General features: G+C 40.8%; 1 protein-coding gene across 1 annotated transcript; it reads left to right on the top strand.

The window, feature by feature from the left end:
* Window positions 1–6,145: 6,145 nt before the first annotated feature.
* Window positions 6,146–19,724, top strand: CPOX (coproporphyrinogen oxidase). The gene is made up of 7 exons (XM_029214024.1): window positions 6,146–6,811; window positions 8,911–9,054; window positions 9,849–9,959; window positions 10,595–10,736; window positions 12,769–12,987; window positions 16,503–16,607; window positions 18,388–19,724. The coding sequence occupies exons 1-7, from the start codon at window positions 6,277–6,279 to the stop codon at window positions 18,473–18,475; spliced, it is 1,344 nt and encodes a 447-aa protein (XP_029069857.1). The 5' UTR covers window positions 6,146–6,276; the 3' UTR covers window positions 18,476–19,724.
* The last annotated feature ends 1,533 nt before the right edge of the window (window positions 19,725–21,257 follow it).

The raw sequence follows: 21,257 nt of genomic DNA, 5'->3' as shown, positions 1-21,257 counted from the left end.
GTCCCCTGCATCGGCAGGCGGACTCTCAACCACTGCGCCACCAGGGAAGCCCGAAAAACTAATTTTAAAATGACTTTAGTTACATAAATCACAGCAAGATCTTTTTTTGACCCACTCCTAGAGTAATGAAAATAAAAACAAAAATAAACAAATGGGACCAAATTAAACTTAAAAGCTTTTGCACAGCAAAGGAAACCATAAACAAGATGAAAAGACAACCCTCAGAATGGGAGAAGATATTTGCAAATGAAGCAACTGACAAGAGATTAATCTCCAAAATACACAAACAGCTCATGCAGCTCAACATCAAAAAAAAACAAAGTCAGAAAGAGAAAAACAAATATCATATATTAATGCATGTATATGGAACCTAGAAAAATGGTACAGATGAACTAGTTTGCAGGGCAGAAGTTGAGACACAGATGTAGAGAACAAATGTATGGACACCAAGGGGGAAAACCGCAGTGGGGTGGGGATGGTGGTGTGCTGAATTGGGCGATTGGGATTGACATGTATACACTGATGTGTATAAAATTGATGATTAATAAGAACCTGCAGTATAAACAAACAAACAAACAAAACAACTAATACTAAACTTTCTTTGGGTTATTTGTATGGAAATATGTTAATATAGTGTTTCAGACATTACATGAAATTTCTAAAAATCTTATATGTTCTGGTATAATGTTATAAGTCATAATTCTAGTTATTACTTTAAAATGTATATCTCAGAAATAACTAAATTTCCTTGTCAATTGCATTATTATAAACTTTCATCAAATCTTCAACCGTGGTCATTTTAAAGTCTTTTGTTATGTACAGACAGTTCTGGGTGTACTTTGATGCTTTTGCAAAAATGTTCCTATAAATGGGTTTCATCTTCAAGAAATTCATGGAAAACTCTCTGACAAGGACAGGTTTCTGGTAACTGACTATGCTGCTGAACTGAATGAATAAGCATTTTCAGAACTCTAATGGAAAACTGATGAATTCATAAAAGTGCTAACAAAAGATCAAGATAAAAAAAATTAATTACATGGGACTGAGTGAACTGATGAGGATGATTATAATTTTTGTGACTTTCTGTTTGAATAAAACAAACAAACAAACAACCTAACCAAAAAATGGGCAGAACACCTAATAGACATTTCTCCAAAGAAGACATACAGATGGCCAACAAACACATGAAAAGATGCTCAACATCACTAATTATTAGAGAAAAGCAAATCAAAGCTACAATGAGGTATCACCTCATACTGGTCGGAATGGCCATCATCAAAAAAATCTACAAACAATAAATGCTGGAGAGGGTATGGAGAAAAGGGAACCCTCTTACACTGTTGGTGGGAATGTAAATTGATACAGCCACTATGGAGAACAGTATGGAGGGTCCTTAAAAAACTAAAAATAGAACTACCATATGACCCAGCAATCCCACTCCTGGGCATATATCTGGAGAAAACCATAATTCCAAAAGACACATGCACCCCAATGTTCATTGCAGCACTATTTACAATAGCCAGGACATGGAAGCAACTTCAATGTCCATCAACAGAGGAATGGATAAAGAGGATGTGGTACATATATACAATGGAATATTACTCAGCCATAAGAAGGAACAAAATTGTGCCATTTGCAGAGACGTGGATGGACCTAGAGACTGTCATACAGAGTGAAATAAGTCAGAAAGAGAAAAACAAATATCATATATTAATACATATATGTAGAATCTAGAAAAATGGTACATATGAACCTACTTGCAAAGCAGAAATAGAGACACAGACGTAGATAACCGATGTATGGACACCAAGGGGGATGGGGGGTGGGGTGGGATGAACTGGGAGATTGGGATTGACATATATACACTACTATGTATAAAATAGATAACTAACAAGAACCTAATGTATAGCACAGGGAACTCTACTCAGTGCTCTGTGGTGACTTAAATGGGAAGGAAATCCAAAAAGGAGGGAATTTTATATATATATAGTTATATATATATAGTTATAGTTATATATATAGTTATATATGTGTATAACTGATTCACTTTGCTATACAGCAGAAACTAACACAACACTGTAAAGCAACTATGCTCCTATAAAAAAAAGTCCTTCAGTTAAAGAAAAAACAAATTAGCAACACCAAATTGAATTAGATATTTAGCCTACTTTAGCTTTAAAAAACAATTATTTTAATGATTTGTGTAAATATTTGCCTCCAAAATCCTAAAAGTTTAAAATGCAAATTCTAGGACAAAAATTGAGTAAAAATCTCCAAAATTCCACTTCTTTGCTAATGTCACTACTATCACTCCATGACCACCCTCATTAGAATTTCGGATAAGTTGGCAGAAGTTTGCCAAGGCAAACATATCTGTTTGGCAACACAGTTTATAATTATCCTGAGTTTCTGTATCTAGCAGAAAATAACAGAGCTGAGTCACTTGAATAATATTGGGTTGGCCAAAAAGTTCGTTCAGGTTTTTCGTACCATCTTATGAAAAACCCGAATGAACCTTTTGGCCAACCCAATACATTTCTTAAGTTTGGCTCTCAAAATTTGGGAATTGGTGAAAGCAGTACAATTTAGTTAAGGTACTGGGAATTATGACTGTGTGTGTGTTTTTAGAAGGCAGAAAATCTGCCAGAGGGATGTCAGAGTCTTTTCTAATTCTCTCCAGAAAAGGGCAGACTCATATACCATCAGCAGGCCTAAAGTCAGTTATGTTCAACAGGGCTTTGGGGCAGAGAGGAGGGGTAAATTTCATAAGGATTCTGGGAAGCATGTGGAGTTTGAAAAATGATACTAATATACCTATACCTCATGAGTTTGTATAAGTCTAGTCAGAATCATTTTGGCTGGTAGGGTCACACAGAACACACAGCAGTGCAGGAAACTGGGTTCAAAAAGGATGAGAATATCTACCTTACACGTTATGTCTTACAACTTACTCTAAACGTATGATCTGTCCCTGTCAGCTTTCTGATGCTTGAAATTGCTTGACAAGGGGATGCCTTTTACTCCACCCCAACAAATAACACTTACATACAAGTATCCTCCTTGGAGACAATTTGAACCCCTAGGAAGTGTGGTTTAAACTCACACTAATCAGACTGTTAAGGTCTTTCTTAAGTGTACCATAACAAGGTGAAGGTAGGGAAGGCGCTGGAAACCAGAGGAGGAAATGAGAGAGGCCCTGCACATAGAAAGGCTAAGGGTGGGGAGGGGTGGAAACTTGGAAACTAGCACACAATTGGGCTCAAGTCCAGCCTATCTGACCAGGCAAATGTTCAAAACAGCCTGTGCCTGCTTATCTTTTACTAACTTTATGGGTATTCTCAGAATTACAGCAATAATGAAGGGGGTTCTTAAAGGAAAATGGGCCAGAGAGGTTCCTTTTCATTAATGAGGTTCACTTATCACCACCAGGCTCAGTCAAAACCCATCACAGGGCTTCCCTGGTGGCGCAGTGGTTGAGAGTCTGCCTGCCGATGCAGGGGACACAGGTTCGTGCCCCAGTCCGGGAAGATCCCACATGCCGCGGAGCGGCTGGGCCCGTGAGCCATGGCCGCTGAGCCTGCGCGTCCGGAGCCTGTGCTCTACAACGGGAGAGGCCACAACAGTGAGAGGCCCGCATACCGCAAAAAAACAAAAACAAACCCAAAAAACCCATCACAGGCATCTAGAAAAGGCAAACAAAGCCTTCCTTGAGGATAGTTCTTCTGTTTTTTAAAAAATTAAGGTATAATTGACATATAATATTAAATTAGTTTTAGGTGTACAATGTAATGATTTTATATATGTACCTATTGCAAAATGATCACTGCAATTAACTAGTTAACATCCATCACCTCACATAGTTACAAATTTTTTTTCTTGTGATAAGAACTTTTAAGATCTACTCTTTTAGCAACTTTCAAATATACAGTATAGTATTGTTAACTATAGTCATCATGCTGTATCTTACATCCCCAGGACTTACTTTATAACTGAAAGTTTGTACCTTTTAACCCCCTTCATCAATTTTGCCCCCTCTCCCTCTCCCCTCACATCTCACTGTCTCACAACACTCTTTCTTCTTGATTCCTTCGGAGCATCTGGCAGTGTCTCCTGCTCAGTCTGCCCTCTGTTCATTCATTCTATAAACATTCAGAGCCAACCACACGCTAGGCATTGTGGTAGGTGCTGGGGATACAAAGACCCTGCTCTCACGAAGCTCACAGTCTGGTGGGGTAGACAGATGTGTTGTCTGTAGGACAAGTGTTAGGTAGGGGTGAGCACAGGAGACTAGAGGAGGAGAAGATGCTATCCAAGTCAGCCTGGGAGGGTCAGGGATGGCATCAGTGGGAGGTGAAGCCAGATCCCAGTTCTGAAAGGCACAAAAGAGTTGCCCAGGTAGACAGAGGTGAGGCAGGAATGGGATTAGGAGTGACAAGGTGATTGTGGGCAGGTGCATAAGCCCAGGACCCAGGATGCCGCAAGGATATCCCTGATAGGGCTGAGGCCCCAAACTGCCCTGTGGATCTTTCTTCTCTGAACACAGACACCATCTGTCCTTCACCTCCTCCCTTACACCTTGAGATATTCTTTTCAATGGTCTAGACCAGTCAAGGAGGGTTAATACCCAGCTAATGTTTCTTAATCCCTCGCCCACAGAGCTTCCAGACCCTCCCTCACCCTGTTGAGGGCTAAACCTCCTTAAGGTTCTTCAGCTCTGGTGTCTCCCCTGCCAAAAGACCTGCCAGGCTTCCAGGTTGGGTTTGGTCCCCTCTTGGTGCTCACTCAGCCCCCATGTTCCCTGCAGTGGGCTGCATTATACACTGATAGTTCTTATCTTTTCTTTCCTTTGCCAACTCAGCCTCCCAGCAAGTTACACTACAGCTAAAAGCTTCCCCCAACGTAGTTCATTCACTTCTTAATCCAGGCCTTTAACACTAGAGAATCTGCTAGAGAGTCAAGCATGCCCACCCAGCTAACAATATGCTCTGTGTAAGAGCTGCTGGATGCTGTTGTGGATGATAAAATATACTGCCTTGAAAAACTGGTTTGACCCGCAGCCATGGAATGTCCATCACTGCATCTAGCCACCAAGAAAAAACGTAGAAACCACCACCAGTGGCTTACGTAATTATCTACTACTAGAAATTAAAATCATCCTGGAGACTTAAGGGACGAATTAGCCCATGACAGTCCTTCTTACACTCTTATGTCCAGACCACATGGAACTGTGGCATGGTTACAGGAACAAAAAAAATCTACCAAACCTATGTTAGCTTCTTTCCTCATTTCTCTTAACGTGTGTGTGTGTGTGTGTGTGTGTGCATGTGCGCGCGCTGGGGGTGAGAAGAGGAAGGAGTGTGAATGTCTGTCCTGCCTAGCTTACCGGAGTTGCTGGAAGTACTAAACGTGAGAAATACTTGCCAGCACTCTACAACTGTAGGATCCGTATGTTTAAATCTCTTCTTCCTTGAGCAGCCAGACACACCAGTTCCTAAGTTTTATGCCGGTTTAGTAATAAAACACTTTGCTTTTCCTAGTTCCAAAATAATTAAGTGGGCACTGTGGAAGCAAGGCCTGGGAAGATTTTTTTTTTTTTTCCTGGTTAGATTTTTATGATAGAACTGTGATATGGAGTTGATCCCAGAAAGTCTTTTCCTAGGATTTTCTTAGGAGTCCTTTAACTAGCTTTTCCGACTCCTTTTAAAAACTAGCCCATAGGTAAGGAGTTTCCCAGGCTCCGCCCCCACCAATCCTACAAGCTCTAGAAGCTCTAGAGGACTAGAACCGGGGACGAAGGGGCCTTCTATACATGCAGGAGTCAGGGTTTGCAAGGCTGTTTAGAAATGTAAGTTGGGGCAGGGGTCTCTGGCCACATTTCTCCCCGGTTAGCCCTCAGCGCGTCCAGCCCTACTTTGTCTTCTCCCTGTGATTGGGTGAACCGCAGACCAGAGGTTGTACGTGACAAGACGGCCTCTTTTATCTCCGCCTTCGCTTCCACTGCCCTCTCCTACCCAGCACCCCAGTTCTCTACCCGTGGGCCCCGCCCTTCTGGGGACGGTGGATTCTTTTATCTCCCGGGCGCGCCCCTGCAGGCGGCGATAGGAGCCGGGACTACAGCTCCCGGCATCCTATGCCGGGGAGCCGACCCGGTAGTAGCTTTTTTCTGGTGAAGTTTCCCTGTGCCTGCGCCGCTCGCTGCTCGCCGCTCGGAACTCCAGGGGGCTCAGGGGCCTGTGTGCGGGAGGTGGGCACTGCCCAGGGTGACAGTGCGGGAGCATGGCCATGCACCTGGGCAAGCTGAGCGCGGGCTCCTGCTGGCTCGCGGCGCGGGGCGGCTGCGGGGAGCTGCGCTCTTGGTCCCTGAGCTGCGCGGCCGGACGCTTCTGCCGTCCCCCTGGCACCGCTTGCCCCGAGCAGAGCCGCGGGCTGGGGTACGGCCCTACTGCGGGAGGCGGCCCCCGGCTGAGGACCGGGCTGGCGGCGGGGCTGGCCGCGGGGCTGGCGGGGCTGGCCGGGCTGGCCGCCGCCGCCTTCGGGCACGTGGAGCGGGCGGAGATGGTGAGCAAGAGCTCGGGGGCGCCGAGCCCCTCGCCGGGGAGACCGGAGGAGGAGGACGACGAGCTGGCCCGCCGCTGCAGCTGCTTCATGGCCTCGCCTGTGACCGACCTGCACGAGCTGCGGAGGAGACCGGGCGACATGAAGACCAAAATGGAGCTGCTGATCCTGGAGACCCAGGCCCAGGTGTGCCAGGCGCTGGCACAGGTGGACGGGGGCGCCCGCTTCTCTGTGGACCGGTGGGAGAGGAAGGAAGGTGAGGAGGTCGGCCCCTAGCGGGAGGTGGAGATGGGGAAGAGAGGTCGGGCTTTAGTTTGCAAGCAGAAAATGACTCAGAATAGGGGATGGGAGTAAGGAGAGGGGTACCCACACAGCGGCTGCTAGGTTAAAAGGGATACCTTTAAAACGATTGACACTGACAGGGTCATCAGCCCTCAGCTTGCAGGTGTGGACCCAGATCTGCTGTCACTCTAGTACTGGACATTTAAAAAATCTTTGCAATTTTATATGGCATTTTTCATACAAGTCTAAAGGTCAGTTTTAGCCAACAGGCTTGGATGTCCAAGGTTGTAACTGAGCATAGATTTTCTCCACATTTCCTCTGCTTCTCTGGGTGCGTTTACCCTTTCTTTTCCTTTGGAGATGGAAAAAGAAAGTCATCTCCTCTTTACTAAGGGTCAACCAGTCTCCTCCAGCTGAGGGAGTTATTGTGTCATTGTGTCTTTTCCCCAGGTTGCGCAAGAAATATTTGACCTGGCTTGTCAGTAGTTCTGCCAAATGCACCCATCAGATTTCGTGCCAGGAAAATCTTTATTTCCACTGGTAAAATACTTAAGTATTATAATCTAGTTCTTATAGTGTCCTACATTCATGACCATGTTATTGCCTATACAGTGAAACCTTACATCTTGGTCATAAACTTAAAGGATTTCTGATTCTTCTTACCTGGGACTACTGCAGCAACTTCTCATCAGCTGAAGTTAAATCTGGTTTTCATAGTGTTTTCCATCTTGTAATTTTTTTTAAATTAATTTATTTTTGGCTGTGTTGGGTCTTGGTTGCTGCGCGCAGGTTTTCTCTAGTTGTGGTGAGCGGGAGCTACTCTTTGTTGCGGCATGTGGGCTTCTCATTGGGGTGGCTTGTTGCGGAGCACAGGCTCTAGGCGCGTGGGCTTCGGTAGTTGTGGCACGTGGGCTCAGTAGTTGTGGCTCACAGGTTCTAGAGCGCAGGCTCAGTAGTTGTGGTGCACGGGCTTAGTTGTTAGTTGCTCCGCAGCATGTGGGATCTTCCAGGACCAGGGCTCGAACCCGTGTCCCCTGCATTGGCAGGCAGATTCTTAACCACTGCCACCAGGGAAGTCCTCAATCTTCTAAATTTTTAAGTGAAGACTGTTGAATCAGGACACAACCTGGATTAGCTGTGTGACCTTTAGCAGTTACTTTTTGTGCCTCTGTTTCCTCCTCTATGAAATGAAATTATAAATAACATATGAATGTATTATAAGGATAAAATAAGGTGTATATATATGAAGTGCTGCAAATATTGTTTGATGCTTAGAAAGCACTGAGACAAATTGTTTGGGCCACTTACTAGTTGTGTGTTTTTGGAGAAAGTATTTTGCTTTTCTGGGCCTCAGTTTTCTCATTTGAAATATACAAGGGTCGTACTGGATCATCTCATGTCCCATCCAGCTCTAAAAATTTTTAGAAATAAAACAAGCCAAACATGAAGCTTCATGAAACAATTAACTCTTGTGGTACCTCTAGTGTCTTCAAAAAACAAACCAGCTACTAGTAGTAAAGCTCATATACCTAAATGTTAATGTGTCTCACTCAGTTCAAGCTTCCGAATTCCTTAAGCATTTCAGTATCTGTTTTTTAACTACCTGTAAACAAAATTAAAAGGCAAACAGCACACTGAGAAAAAACAATTGAAACAATATGGAGCTCTTAAATTTGGCAATACTGGAACACTCTTTGAATGTACTTATTCCTGTTTTTAATCTTAGCTTTCTCTCATGTATCACAACCAACAGCTCCCATTCTGAACAGTCTTATTTGAAGGGAAACTATTCCAGTGATTCATTTTAGATGATGACGTAAGGATGTAGAAGAGTATTCGGTTGGGTGGTGTGGGGAGATAAAATATTCACCCATGATCAGTAGCAAATGTCATAAAGCTAAGCTGGTTATCTAATTTTATTGTACTTAAAAATTATAAATATGCTGATATTATGGAAGATTTGGAAAATAGAGGAGGAAAATAACTCCTAGTCCCACCACCTTCGTGCAGCAGTTGTTTTTAACTTCGCGTATACCCTTACATTCTGTCCTCATTTTACATTTCCATAAACAGGAGGTGGTGGCATCAGCTGTGTACTTCAAGATGGGCATGTTTTTGAAAAGGCCGGGGTGAGCATTTCTGTCGTTCATGGAAATCTTTCTGAGGAAGCAGCAAAACAGATGAGAAGCAGAGGAAAAAAGCTAAAGACGAAAGATGGTAAATCAGACAATCTCCTTTAATAGTCCCTGTAAACCTTTTCTCCCGGCAAGTTTTATTTATAAAGTACATATTGCTTCTGTAAAACTCCATCTGGGTGCCTGTGCCAGCTGAGCATGTTCACAATTACTTTTTTTTTAACATCTTTATTGGAGTATCATTGCTTTACAGTGGTGTGTTCATTTCTGCTTTATAACAAAGGGAACCAGCTATACATATACATATATCTCCATATCTCCTCCCTCTTGCGTCTCCCTCCCACCCTCCCTATCCCACCCCTCTAGGTGGTCACAAAGCACCGAGCTGATCTCCCTGGGCTATGCGGCTGCTCCCCACTAGCTATCGATTTTACACTTGGTAGTGTATACATGTCCATAGTTATGAAGAACCTAGGGGCAGGACAGGAATAAAGACGCAGACATAGAGAACGGACTTGAAGACACAGTTACTTTTTGTTTTTTGTGGTGTGCGGGCCTCTCACTGTTGTGGCCTCTCCCGTTGCGGAGCACAGGCTCCGGACGCACAGGCTCAACGGCCATGGCTCTCGGACCTAGCCGCTCCACAGCATGTGGGATCTTCCCGGACCGGGGCACGAACCTGTGTCCCCTGCATCGGCAGGCGGACTCTCAACCACTGCGCCACCAGGGAAGCCTGACACAGTTACTTTTTAAAAATTATATTTTAAGAGACAAATTGAAAATCAGCCTTTGAAAATTGATTCAGAAACCATGTTGGAGTTAATTTGTATCAAGCCAGGTGATCGAGTGCAGCTCACTGCATGTTTTACTTTCCAGGTAAATTGCCGTTTTCTGCTATGGGCGTGAGCTCTGTTATCCACCCCAAGAATCCTCATGCTCCCACTATCCATTTCAACTACAGATACTTTGAAGTAGAAGAAGCTGACGGTAAGGGCTCTGGAGGTGTGGAAAGTATTATTGTGCAAAATGTGTATTTTAAAACACATTAGGGGGCATAACATCTAAAATCAAGAAAAAATAAATACCATCTTAACTAGGTTTTTTGGGAAACATGTGAAAGCTTATTCCTTGGCAGGTGCAATGGATTATTTATTAGATATGAAAAGTGAAAGTGGTATCGGCTGGTCTCTGGCATCCCCATTTTCCTCCAACACACAAGGAATGATTTAATGAACCCGAACTTAAAGTGCACACAGGGTTCTTTGCAAATATAAATTTATTACATCAAAAGGAAAACCTCACGTGCAGTGTTAAGTTGCCATTGAGAACTTGCTTTTGGAAATTATTTTCCACATGTGTAGCTTTGCCAGTCACTAGTGCGTTGTCAGTGGGTTTAAGATGGGGTGCAATTGATCACGCTTCATTATGTAAATATAGTTCCAGTCTATGTTTGCCATTAGCTAGGCCAGCTGTTACCCTGTCAGAGCACCTGTGCAGTGCATGCCACGCCTTTTGGTGTCTCTGCAGGTGATGGCATTTAAAGCAATGTATTTAACTTTTCCTTTTGAGTAGTGTGCTACATCTCAAAGTCCACATCAGAATCACATGTCTCGATTTGGTAGGTAACAAGCAGTGGTGGTTTGGTGGTGGATGTGACCTTACCCCAACATACTTGAACCAAGAGGATGCAGTGCATTTTCACAGGACTCTAAAGAAGGCTTGTGACCAGCATGGTCCAGATCTCTACCCCAAATTTAAAAAATGGTAGGTAAAGTTATTGAACTTTTCATGACCGCTAAGTATTTTCCATTCCTTCTGTAGATCCTGAAGGCACTACTGTGTCACTAAGTATCTTTTTCAGCTTATGAAGGTTGAACTGTTTCCTTCCTCCCTCCCTTCCTTCCTTTCACCAGAAGTGAGATACGAGTTTTAAGTGGTTTTAATACATTATTTTCTTAGGAATATTTGAATGTCTGTGATAAAAATTGGGCAGCAATATCATTTTTGATACCAGATGTTTTAGGATATAAACTTGAAGGTGATATATGCCTGAGAATCAGAGGCTTTTTAATCCTAAAGTGGGATATTAAATTCTCATCCCACACGAGGATTATCTCGTTGCCGTGGAAATGTGTTAGGGCATGGGAAGGGTTGGAGAACTATTAGGAGAGGTGCAAATGTACCGGAGATTTTGGACAAGGAGAAAGTAGGATTGGAAACTTTGTGAAAGGAACTCTAATGGTAAAGAAAAAAGTTGTGAGGAGACCCAGGATATTTGGTAGATGTGGAATGGAGTCTGTGCATAAGTTGTTTGGAATAATAATGTACTCAACACTGCTTAGAGCTAATTGCCATTCTAGAAAAAGGAGGAACAGAAAGGGTTTTTGGGTTTTTTTTTTTTTTGCTTTGCTTTTAGTGCTAATATTTGTGGAATCTTGATGTTATTTATCTAAGAATATGGAGTTCAGCTTTAAAATCCTCAGAAATTATAAAACATTTAAATAACCTCTCTTTGATTTGACATTACCACGAAACACTGGACAGCTATGGACACACAGATGCAGGATGAAGGGTTGTTTTTCTCTTACAAATCAGCTTCCTTTCAGGAGGAGGATTGGTGGGGTAGATGTTCTGTCTCTTTTTTTTTGGTTTCCTTTTATCGCTGTTACTGAAGAACTTTATCTGAGTAGTATTAATAAAATATCTAGGATGCGGGCTAGCCAAAAAGTTTTAGTATACATATTTAGTAAATCTCTTCATTTCATAATATCATGAAAAGAGATTTGGAAATAACATGATTTAGTTAAAGCTGGCTTTACAGCCTTGCTCAGGATATACTTTAATTCTGTTAATAAAATGTACCTGTGAAGAAAAGCCAGGAAGTAACACTCAAGGTGAATTATACCAGCACATCAGTTCTAGGGATTTGCATCTGCTGCCTTTTTTTTTTTTAACTTTAAGCTATTAAGGCTATTTTTAAGATAACCTTTTCAATAGTTTTTAGTTTTTGTTTGTACAGGTCTTCTATTTAGGAACCCTCATTATACAGAGATAATGAAAACTATTTCCAGGATGTAAACTATACTGCAAATTTAGCAATTAGGAAAGACTTAGGAAATCTGCTCTAGTAGGCACAGGTGGGGAAAGACTCAAAAACAAATTGATAGTTTCATGTGCTGGTTCACAAGGGCAACCTTTAATGTTCTGAAGACTCTTATTCTCTGAACATTTCCTTCCACCAACCCTCCCCCTGAGTTATGCATGCTATAGAGTCATCACATTTTATTGCCGAAAGAGACCTTAGAGATAATTTACTCTGCCTTCCTTTGGTGAATAAGAACTGATTCAGACAGCTTAGGGGTTAGCACTCCATCAAGGACCTGGTTTGTGTCATTGTTGGTAGAGGATTCCTGCCTGCTGCAAAAGTAGCAGTGCTTCTGAGGGCAGCAGCACCACTTGTTTTAAGAAATACAGTGCTTTAAAAAAAAGAAGGAAATACAGTATTAATAGTGGACTCTGTTTCTTTTCAGTAAAGGTCTTAGAGTGCCACATCTTCAGATAGACATGTATTAGCTTGCCTGTTGCTTTGTAGGTAAAAGTGTAAGCATTTTCTTCGTTGTTGATAACTGCAGGAAATCTGTCTAAAACTCTAGTTTCATTTTCAGACATGGACAAAAAGTAAGGGTGCTGTGCTGGCATTAGTCAGGGATGGTGCCCTAAGCTGAAATGCTCACACTGATTTTCATGTCTGTTTTTTCCTCTTTGGTCCCTGATTTGGCCTTACTGTATTTTCCAGGTGTGACGATTACTTTTTTATAGCCCATCGTGGGGAGCGGAGGGGCATCGGGGGTATCTTTTTTGATGACCTTGACTCTCCATCCAAGGAGGAGGTCTTTTGCTTTGTGCAGAGCTGTGCCCAGGCTGTCATTCCTTCTTATATCCCCCTTGTGAAAAAGCACTGTGATGACTCCTTCACCCCCCGGGAGAAGTTGTGGCAGCAGCTCCGGAGAGGACGGTGAGTGAGTGACCGGAGAATGAACCGTCTCATTGTGTAACTCTGGGGTGGGTAGGAGGTCGGGAAGTGCGGCAGCCGTAATAAGAGTGGATGATATGTTGTCTTGGGCAGATACTTTGTCAGAGTTTTGTTAATACTTACCCTAATTTCTTTTCATAACTAGATAAATATCAAGTGAATTAAGAAACATTGTATAAAATAGTATTATAAAAAGAGCAAGGTTTGTTTAACTTGTGTATACATTAGAGAACCATATTAGGCCTATAGTAAGAACTTGTTGAATTTATTTCTGCTGATTTCTTATAGTTTCTTCTAGCAATACCTTCCAGCCTTATGCCAAGATAGGGGAATCATTTAATGTTTTTGCTGCTTTGTAAATTTGGAATCACACATTTTTTGCATTTATCTTTAGGTTTTCATGGAAGGTGTTATGATGAAAATAATCACTTCAGAAATTATTTACACTTAATGATAGTATTTATTAATTATGGAGATGTTAATATGTGCTGGCTAATATGTTAGGCAGTTTGCATCTAAATTTCTTCACAAAGCTGTGAGATTGGTGTAATTATCATCATTTTACAGATGACAAAACTTAGCAAAGTAAGTCCCTTGCCCAAGTTTACACAGTTAGTAAATAAAAGATCCCAGGTGTGGAACCAGGTCATCGTGCCTTCAAAACTTGCAGACTTTCTTAGATGTGAATGAAGTTAAGTAGGTCTTATTTCTGACTGTGATGCTCACCTTAGCCACCCTGCATTGTGCACGCAGCTTGGTGAGCTCAGTTGGGTGACCAGCGTGAGGTCATCTTCAGCGGGGGTGTGATTGTGAATCAGCTCCAAATTATTCAGTCTTCCCTCTCACAGCGGTTTCTCATTACCATCTTCATTGCACGTGTACTACTGGTCCATGGCTATAAAATGGATTTTCTCATTTACGTTAATTTTGTCTCAGGCATATGAAACTTTGGGTACTTAAGGAGGTAAAGCTAAAAGGTCAACTTAGATAATGTTCAAAGTCTCAAGGTAAATGTTTGTTGTTTATTCTTTCTTAGGACTACCTCTGCTTGCTTGCTCCCTGTTTATAAACTTGGGAAAATGAGAATTGATTAAGTGTTCTTGTTAGACAGTTCTTTAACAGTGCATCTGTTTTGGGACGTTATGCATCTGTTTTGGGACATTTTTTTTTTTTTTGGTCCCATGATTTCCCAGATACACCTTTACTACTCCTTCCCTTCACTTGAGTTGATTAGGTGCCTCCTATGGCTAGGGACCATGCTGGGAAAAGCTCACAGTTTAGTGGGGAAGACCATCCTAAGAGGATAATTTAAAACTCTGTGGAAACAACAATAACAAACTCCAATAAAAAACAAACAAGAAACTAAAATAAGAAAAACTCTGTGGAAAGTGCAATGTTCTAGTTTTGCGTAAGATTTCTTACGCAAAGCTGGCAGGTTTCATGAATACTAATGAGGTGTGAAGCCTTGAAAACTTCTTGGACATAGGAATGATGTTTTAATTTGTTTGTTTTGTTTTTTATTATTAATTGACAACATATTTTGAAAGTTCCATTTGTGTGTATCATTTCATGTCCGTGTTTTTTGAATTAGGCAGAAGTGTGGGGTATTAGGTTGATTTTCTGTGATGTGGTGGGTGACTGTACTTTCAAAGAGAGGCTCCTTCTACCACCCATATCTCTGGGCCTTAAAATGGCAGAAATCTCTGGGGCTTAAGATAACCCCAGCTCTTTGCTGCGGTTACGAGCCCTGTCTTCACTTTCTTACGCGGCATTCATAACCCATTATCTGTATTACTCTTCCCCACTTCCTCGCATCCCCTTCTGTATGACTTTCCCCTGCAGTGGTTAGGCTGCTTCTCTTTTGACTTTGCAGCCTCTTACTTGGCTATCTCATTGAGTCTCTTGTCCTCAGTTACTACTTTTCTCTCCGCAGACCTTGAACCTCCAGTCTTAGTCTCCTTTTTTGTTTTGCTGTATTTTGGGAAAGGGAGACAGGATACAGTGTAGGTATCAGTTAAATTGAAGGGAGTGGTTAAGGTTCATAGTTTGTAGGTACCTCGGAGAGGATGAATGTATGGAAAGGATCAGAAAGATCAGATCTAAGCAAAACCTGGTGAGAGTCAGGCTGATATACAGAAAGGAGCATTGTTCGCTCAGAACAGAAAAGCAGCACAGGGATCCTATAGAGGCTCATTTGCGAGCTCCTTACAAGGGTCTTTGAACAGACATCTGTACAAATAGAGAGTCACAGCCATCCCTTAAATATCATGTTTCAGGAGGGTAACATCAGGGGTGAAAAAGGGAGCTGAGAGACTGGAGTTCTTTTCCATGGTCTTAGGAAGAAGTTAAGAAGATCCATTTAAATTATCTTTTGAAACAGACATAAGAAGGTATTAAATAGTTATTAGTGCACAGAACTCAGTCATAAATAAATGGTGAGGACTAGAAAGGGATCCATGAATGTAATTTATTTAAATTTTCTCAGAGCCTTTGGCAAGTTTCCACAGTGAAGGTTGCTTTCTAAAAATTGAAGGACTGTGGGAATCTAGAGAATATTTTTCTCTGGTTGTGATTAAATACAGTAACCCATGCATAAACGGTAATACCTGAGGGAAGTTTAGACCAAGAGAGTAGTTTTTGAGTGAGTTGAGAAATGATATGAAGGGGGACTATTGAAATTTTCAGATTTATGGATCATTCTCAATTCTTTTGGGTAGTAGAAATTATCTTTTGAGATTGGAGAGGAGAGACCCTTTTACAAAGGATCTCATGATGTTAAAGGCAATCACAGATTTTTAAGCTAGACAGAGTTTAGATATGACTCTGTGGCAGTTCATGGAAAACTAATATCCTAAACCAGGTTTTAGTTGATGCTAAGGACTGAGCACTGCAACTCAATCACTACCTTCTATTATGACTTTGTCATTAATTTGCAGGAAGACTGCTTATTAATGCTGTTAACTATTTTAAGAAAAGGAAATATCTAGAATATATTAGTAATTATTAATAGATTTCTGTAATCTTTTCTTGGCTTTTTAATTACAAGAGCCTTACACTGTCTTAGTTCGTGTGAGTTATTAGCAGTGAAATGAAGTCTTTGACTGTAAAGCATCTCAGACTCTAGGCGAGGGCCAGAAAGAGCTGTTTTATCCTGATAAACGGTGCCATTTGCTTTTCTTAATTGTTTTTGTGCCTTCAAGTTCTAAGCTTTGTGTTTCTGTTTATTTATTGGAAAACATAACCTTATTGTTTTGTAACTGCTCTATGTTGGGGCTGAATCTATATCCTATTGTTTGTTGGATAGAATAGCCTTTTCTTTATGCCTTTCCAGATGGCGAAAACTCAACTGATGAGACTGGTGTTTTCTCTGCCAGTTCCAGCTGATGGGGTGGGAGGTGGTGGAAAGGTGCCCCCCACTTTAAGTATTTGTTATGGACTAATCTTAAGAAAGGGTTTACTCAGCCAACCCTTAATCTTATTTGATGTCTTTATGTCAGGTATGTAGAATTTAACCTGCTGTATGATCGGGGTACAAAGTTTGGCCTCTTCACTCCAGGATCCAGGATCGAAAGCATCTTGATGTCTTTACCTCTCACCGCCCGGTAAGAATAACTCATAAGAATAATAGTTATTCCCTAACCCCACAATCCTCTAATCCCCACAAAACATGGACATTGACACCACAAATGTCTTTCCTAAAGACTTCATTGGTTTTGACCTTGTTGCCTGTATAAGAAAATCACAGGCAAATCACAGGAAAATCAAAATTTTTTTTTTAAGGGGTGGCAGGATAAATGATATAGCTTTATATGTGAGAGCAGGGAAAGGATAGAGGGAGTGAGAAGATAGGGTGGATGATGGTGTCTAGGGAGCTAGATTGACGTTCCTACTTGGTAATTTTCTAGGAAGAGCTATGAGCAAAGCAGATTTATATGAACATAACAGCTCTTTAATTTTATTGGAAATGATTGCACTTGTGGGGAAAGGTCTTATTCTCCACTATGAAGTATTAAGCTTGTATGAAAGTATGCAGGATTATTTCAGATGCTTTATGTGCTGCCATGGTGTGCTTCCATAAAGGTTAATTGAATCTCTGTGGGGAATTTTAAAATCTATTTATGTTGGTGCTGTTAGGTTAATAAAGATCTACAGTTGACTTTTTTTGGCTTTGAGGAAGTGAGAATGGTGTGTATCCAGACTGAAACAGAAAAGATCAGAAAAAATATGACCATTGCTTATTTTAGAAGAGCTAGAATCTTCTTTTCTCCATGAGTTTAAATATCCAAATAAGAATGGACTGGCTGGCATTGAAGGTCTGCCTTGCGTCATTCTGCTGTGCAGATCTAGCCTTGTGAGATCAGTACCCTCTACCATTGTCACTACATTCAGAATGGCATTGGCTCTGTCCTTGTTTAGCTGTTGCTCGTGGGATCTCACGTCCTTGGCTGGATTCTCATGCACATCACTGTTAGGTGTTCTTGCCACCCTAGAGGCAAGATGTGATTAAAAAGTAGACATGAGATCTTAAGGCCTCGGGTAGTCTACCTGATCTCTGCTGGCCTCTAATTATACTGCACATTCCAAACTGCAGGTAAGGGCGGATTATAAATCAATCCCCTGCTCAACTGAATAACATTAATGCAACAGGTTATTTTTAGCTTCTTAAAGTCTGCACCAGGGGTCTGCAAACTTAAGGCTTCAGGACAAATCTAGGTCCACTTGTGTTTATGTACAGCCCTTAAGCTAAGAATGGAATTTACATTTTTAAAGGATTATTAAAAACAAACAAAAAAGGAATAGGCAAGAGACTGCAAAAGGTATGTGGCCCCAAGAGCCTAAGGTATTTATTATGTGGCCCTTTACAGGAAGAGTTTGCAGCCTCTGATCTAAACCAGTGTTTGCCAGATTTCATGCTACAGTTTGACCATTTTGACCATATTTGTAGATTTATATATAATCTGAGGTATTATTTACTTAAATTTTATACTCTTAGTTTTTTCAGAGAGAAAATTAAAGGCAAACCAACATTTCTGTCCTAAATAGAAAGTAACACATGAAAAAAAATGCCAAAGTACTAAGCTAAGAAAAGTTTGCCGATGGATCGCCTGAGGTTCTATACTTTATGAAACCCTGGTTTATAGTAAAAGTATGTTTTGGCTCTGGAATATTAATATTAGCTAGAGTATGCTCAGGAATTATTAAGAAACTTTATTTCTTTAGCAGCAAATATTTTTTAAAAGCCTAGTGGAGACAAAGAGGTATAAGTCTTTTTATTACTCTTAGAATTTTATTTTTCATTTATTTTAGATAAAGAGCTATGTATGTTGTTTATTTATTTTTTATTGTTATTACGTTTTTTGCTTCTGTTTTGAACCTGCATAGATGGGAGTACATGCATTCACCCTCAGAGAACTCCAAAGAAGCTGAAATTCTGGACGTTTTGCGCCATCCGAGGGACTGGGTGCATTGATGCAGGCAGAGCAGTCTTCGTAGGGTCTGGGGGACACACAATGGGCCCCCTGCTCCACTGGCTGACACCACCGCCACTGTGTGGCACTTAGTTACCTGTGTCTCAGAGCTCCACTCTTCTCCGCCCTGGAGTCTGCCTCCTTTCCTGGTGAAATGTGTTTTAAGCACCACAGGCTTCCGCTGGATGCTGTCAGTGGTGGGTGGTGAGGTGGCAGCTTGTCAGAGTCAACTGGTTGATGTAAAACTCGTTTATACTTTTAGAATCATTTTATATGACTAGTTTACAAACAGTGACAATTTCCAAGAATTGGTTTAGGGGATCTAAATATTAGAATTTGTATCAGGAAACTTCTCATGTTATTTTTTTGTTTCATATATTTTTTAAAGGTTTAGTTTCAGCCACAAAAATCTGTTGTGGGACAAATTTTATTTTCATTAATTCAATGAGATTGAGACTAGTAATTTTAGAAAGCAACTGGAAATGAAAGTAAAAATTTTACTTTGTCATTACTGAAGTTGCTTTGATCATAATCTTTATATATCTTTCTCTAGAGATCATAATATTGTAAAATATTCACTTTTGTAATGATAGATATTTAGGAATACTTGAAATTTTCTTAGTCTCTGCATGTGTTACAATTCAGTGATTACCTGTAGTTAACTCTAAAGTGACATCACTGTTATTTAAACAAGGGATATCTAAGTTGTAATTTTGATTTTTGTGGAACTATAATTTGTTGATGCTGAGATTCTTTGCACTTTTGAATGTGAAAGCTTATACCCTTGGATTCTGATACTTAAAAAATTCTATTCCAGACATTTCTGTATGGAGGTTTAGACTAAGAACAATCCTGGGGATGTTGTGAATTTAGGAAATGAGAAACATTTTCCTTCTCTAATTAAAGCAGACATAACTAGTGTAAGAAGCATGTAGGCATTTTATAAATATATTTCGAAAATGGACTAATTGAACTAGTCCTCTTTTTAAATTAGAGATTCTGCAACTTTTACCTTTGCTCTTAAGAGAAAATCACAACAGAGTTCTCAAGACTTCTGTGTTCATATAATAATGTGAATATTTTATTCATAATATATTGAAGTTTGTAAGGAATGTTATCTTCCTACATATTATTAAGCATTATCTTGGAATATGTTGAATGTATGATCATGTGTGACTCTGTAGAGCTGGAAAATGTATGAATTCTTCAACTCTTACAACAGGTGTGCTGATAAATTTTATTATGAAATATGACTAAGAAATGTTTGTATTTTTCATTTTTTCCAGGGTAATTGACATAGGGAAGATAAATATTTCTTAGTACTAAAACCATAGTTCCTCATTCCTAGGTATTTTACCCAAGAAAAATATAAATTTTGCAGTTGAATTTTCATAGCAGCTTTATTCTCAGTAGCCAAAATTTAGAAATAACACAACGGCCCATCAGCAGGTGAATGGATAAACAAGTTATAATATATCCATATGTTAAAATACTACTCAACAATGAAAAGGAACATCTATTGATAAAGGCAAGAACATGGGTGAATATCAGAAAGTCATTATGCCAAGTGAAAAAAGCCAGACACAGAAGAGCACTAGCCCCAGAGGTTATGTAGTGTCATGTCCTTCACATTCCGTTGGTTACAAGTGAGTCGCTAAGAACAGCTCCCGATTCACCGGGGAGGGAATGAGACCCCAGCTCTCAATGGGAGGAGTGTCAGAGATTTGTGATCATCTTCAAAACCACCACATATCCTTTCACACCCAAAACCCAAAATAGATTTGGCATTCCTTCCCTTATTGCCATAATCAAATCCTGTTGAGTCCACCTTTGAAATGTTTCTTATTTCCTGCCTCTGTCCCCTGCTATGACTCTACTTTGGTCCCACATTCCCTCTCACCTGAATATTTGCCATACCCTACCTGCCTCTGGTCACTCTGACCTCCATTCTCTCCCTTCAGAATTACTTCACCGAATAGGAAGCAACCTAAGTGTCCATCGACAGATGAATGGATAAAGAAGATGTGGCACATATATACAATGGAATATTACTCAGCCATAAAAAGAAACGAAATTGAGTTATTTGTAGTGAGGCGGATGGACCTAGAGTCTCATACAGAGTGAAGTAAGTCAGAAAGAGAAAAACAAATACCATATGAGAGCACATATATATGGAATCTAAAAAAAAAAAAAGGTTCTGAAGAACCTAGGGGCAGGACAGGAATAAAGACGCAGACTTAGAGAATGGACTTGAGGACACGGGGAGGGGGAAGGGTAAGCTGGGATGAAGTGAGAGAGCGGCATGGACTTATAAATACTACCAAATGTAAAATAGATAGCTAGTGGGAAGCAGCCACATAGCACAGGGAGATCAGCTTGGTGCTTTGTGACCACCTAGAGGGGTGGGAAGAGGGAGGGTGGGAGGGAGATGCAAGAGGGAGGAGATATGGGGATATATGTATATATATAACTGATTCACTTTGTTATAAAGCAGAAACTAACACACCACTGTAAAGCAATTATACTCCAATAAAGATGTTAAAAAAAATTACTTCACTAAATATCATTCTTAACTGCCCTCCTCAAACATTTTAAGCATCCTCCCTTCTCCTGCAGAAAAGTTTCTGAACTCAATCTGACATTGAAAGCAATCCTCCATTTGACACAGACCTCTCTTTTCAGCCTTATCTTCTCCTCCATGCCTCCCCTGCGCTTCAGCCTCAGACTGCGTATCACCACTCCGCATTTTTCTGAACATTCCCCAAGTCTCTTCCATCTGACCTG

Source organism: Monodon monoceros, unplaced genomic scaffold (assembly GCF_005190385.1).
Source record: "Monodon monoceros isolate NGI ecotype Baffin Bay Population unplaced genomic scaffold, NGI_Narwhal_1 Super_Scaffold_11, whole genome shotgun sequence".
In the NCBI taxonomy this organism is placed as follows: Eukaryota; Metazoa; Chordata; class Mammalia; order Artiodactyla; family Monodontidae; genus Monodon; species Monodon monoceros.
Note: the sequence above shows the minus strand (reverse complement) of the source record. Positions and strands in the feature narration are given on the sequence as shown.

Bases quoted from the DNA above. Each gene is read 5' to 3' on its own strand.
- CPOX (XM_029214024.1), top strand. From the start codon at position 6,277: ATGGCCATGCACCTGGGCAAGCTGAGCGCGGGCTCCTGCTGGCTCGCG. The intron at 6,812-8,910 runs GTGAGGAGGTCG...TTCCATAAACAG, and splicing joins CCGGTGGGAGAGGAAGGAAG to GAGGTGGTGGCATCAGCTGT. The intron at 9,960-10,594 runs GTAAGGGCTCTG...TCGATTTGGTAG, and splicing joins TGAAGTAGAAGAAGCTGACG to GTAACAAGCAGTGGTGGTTT.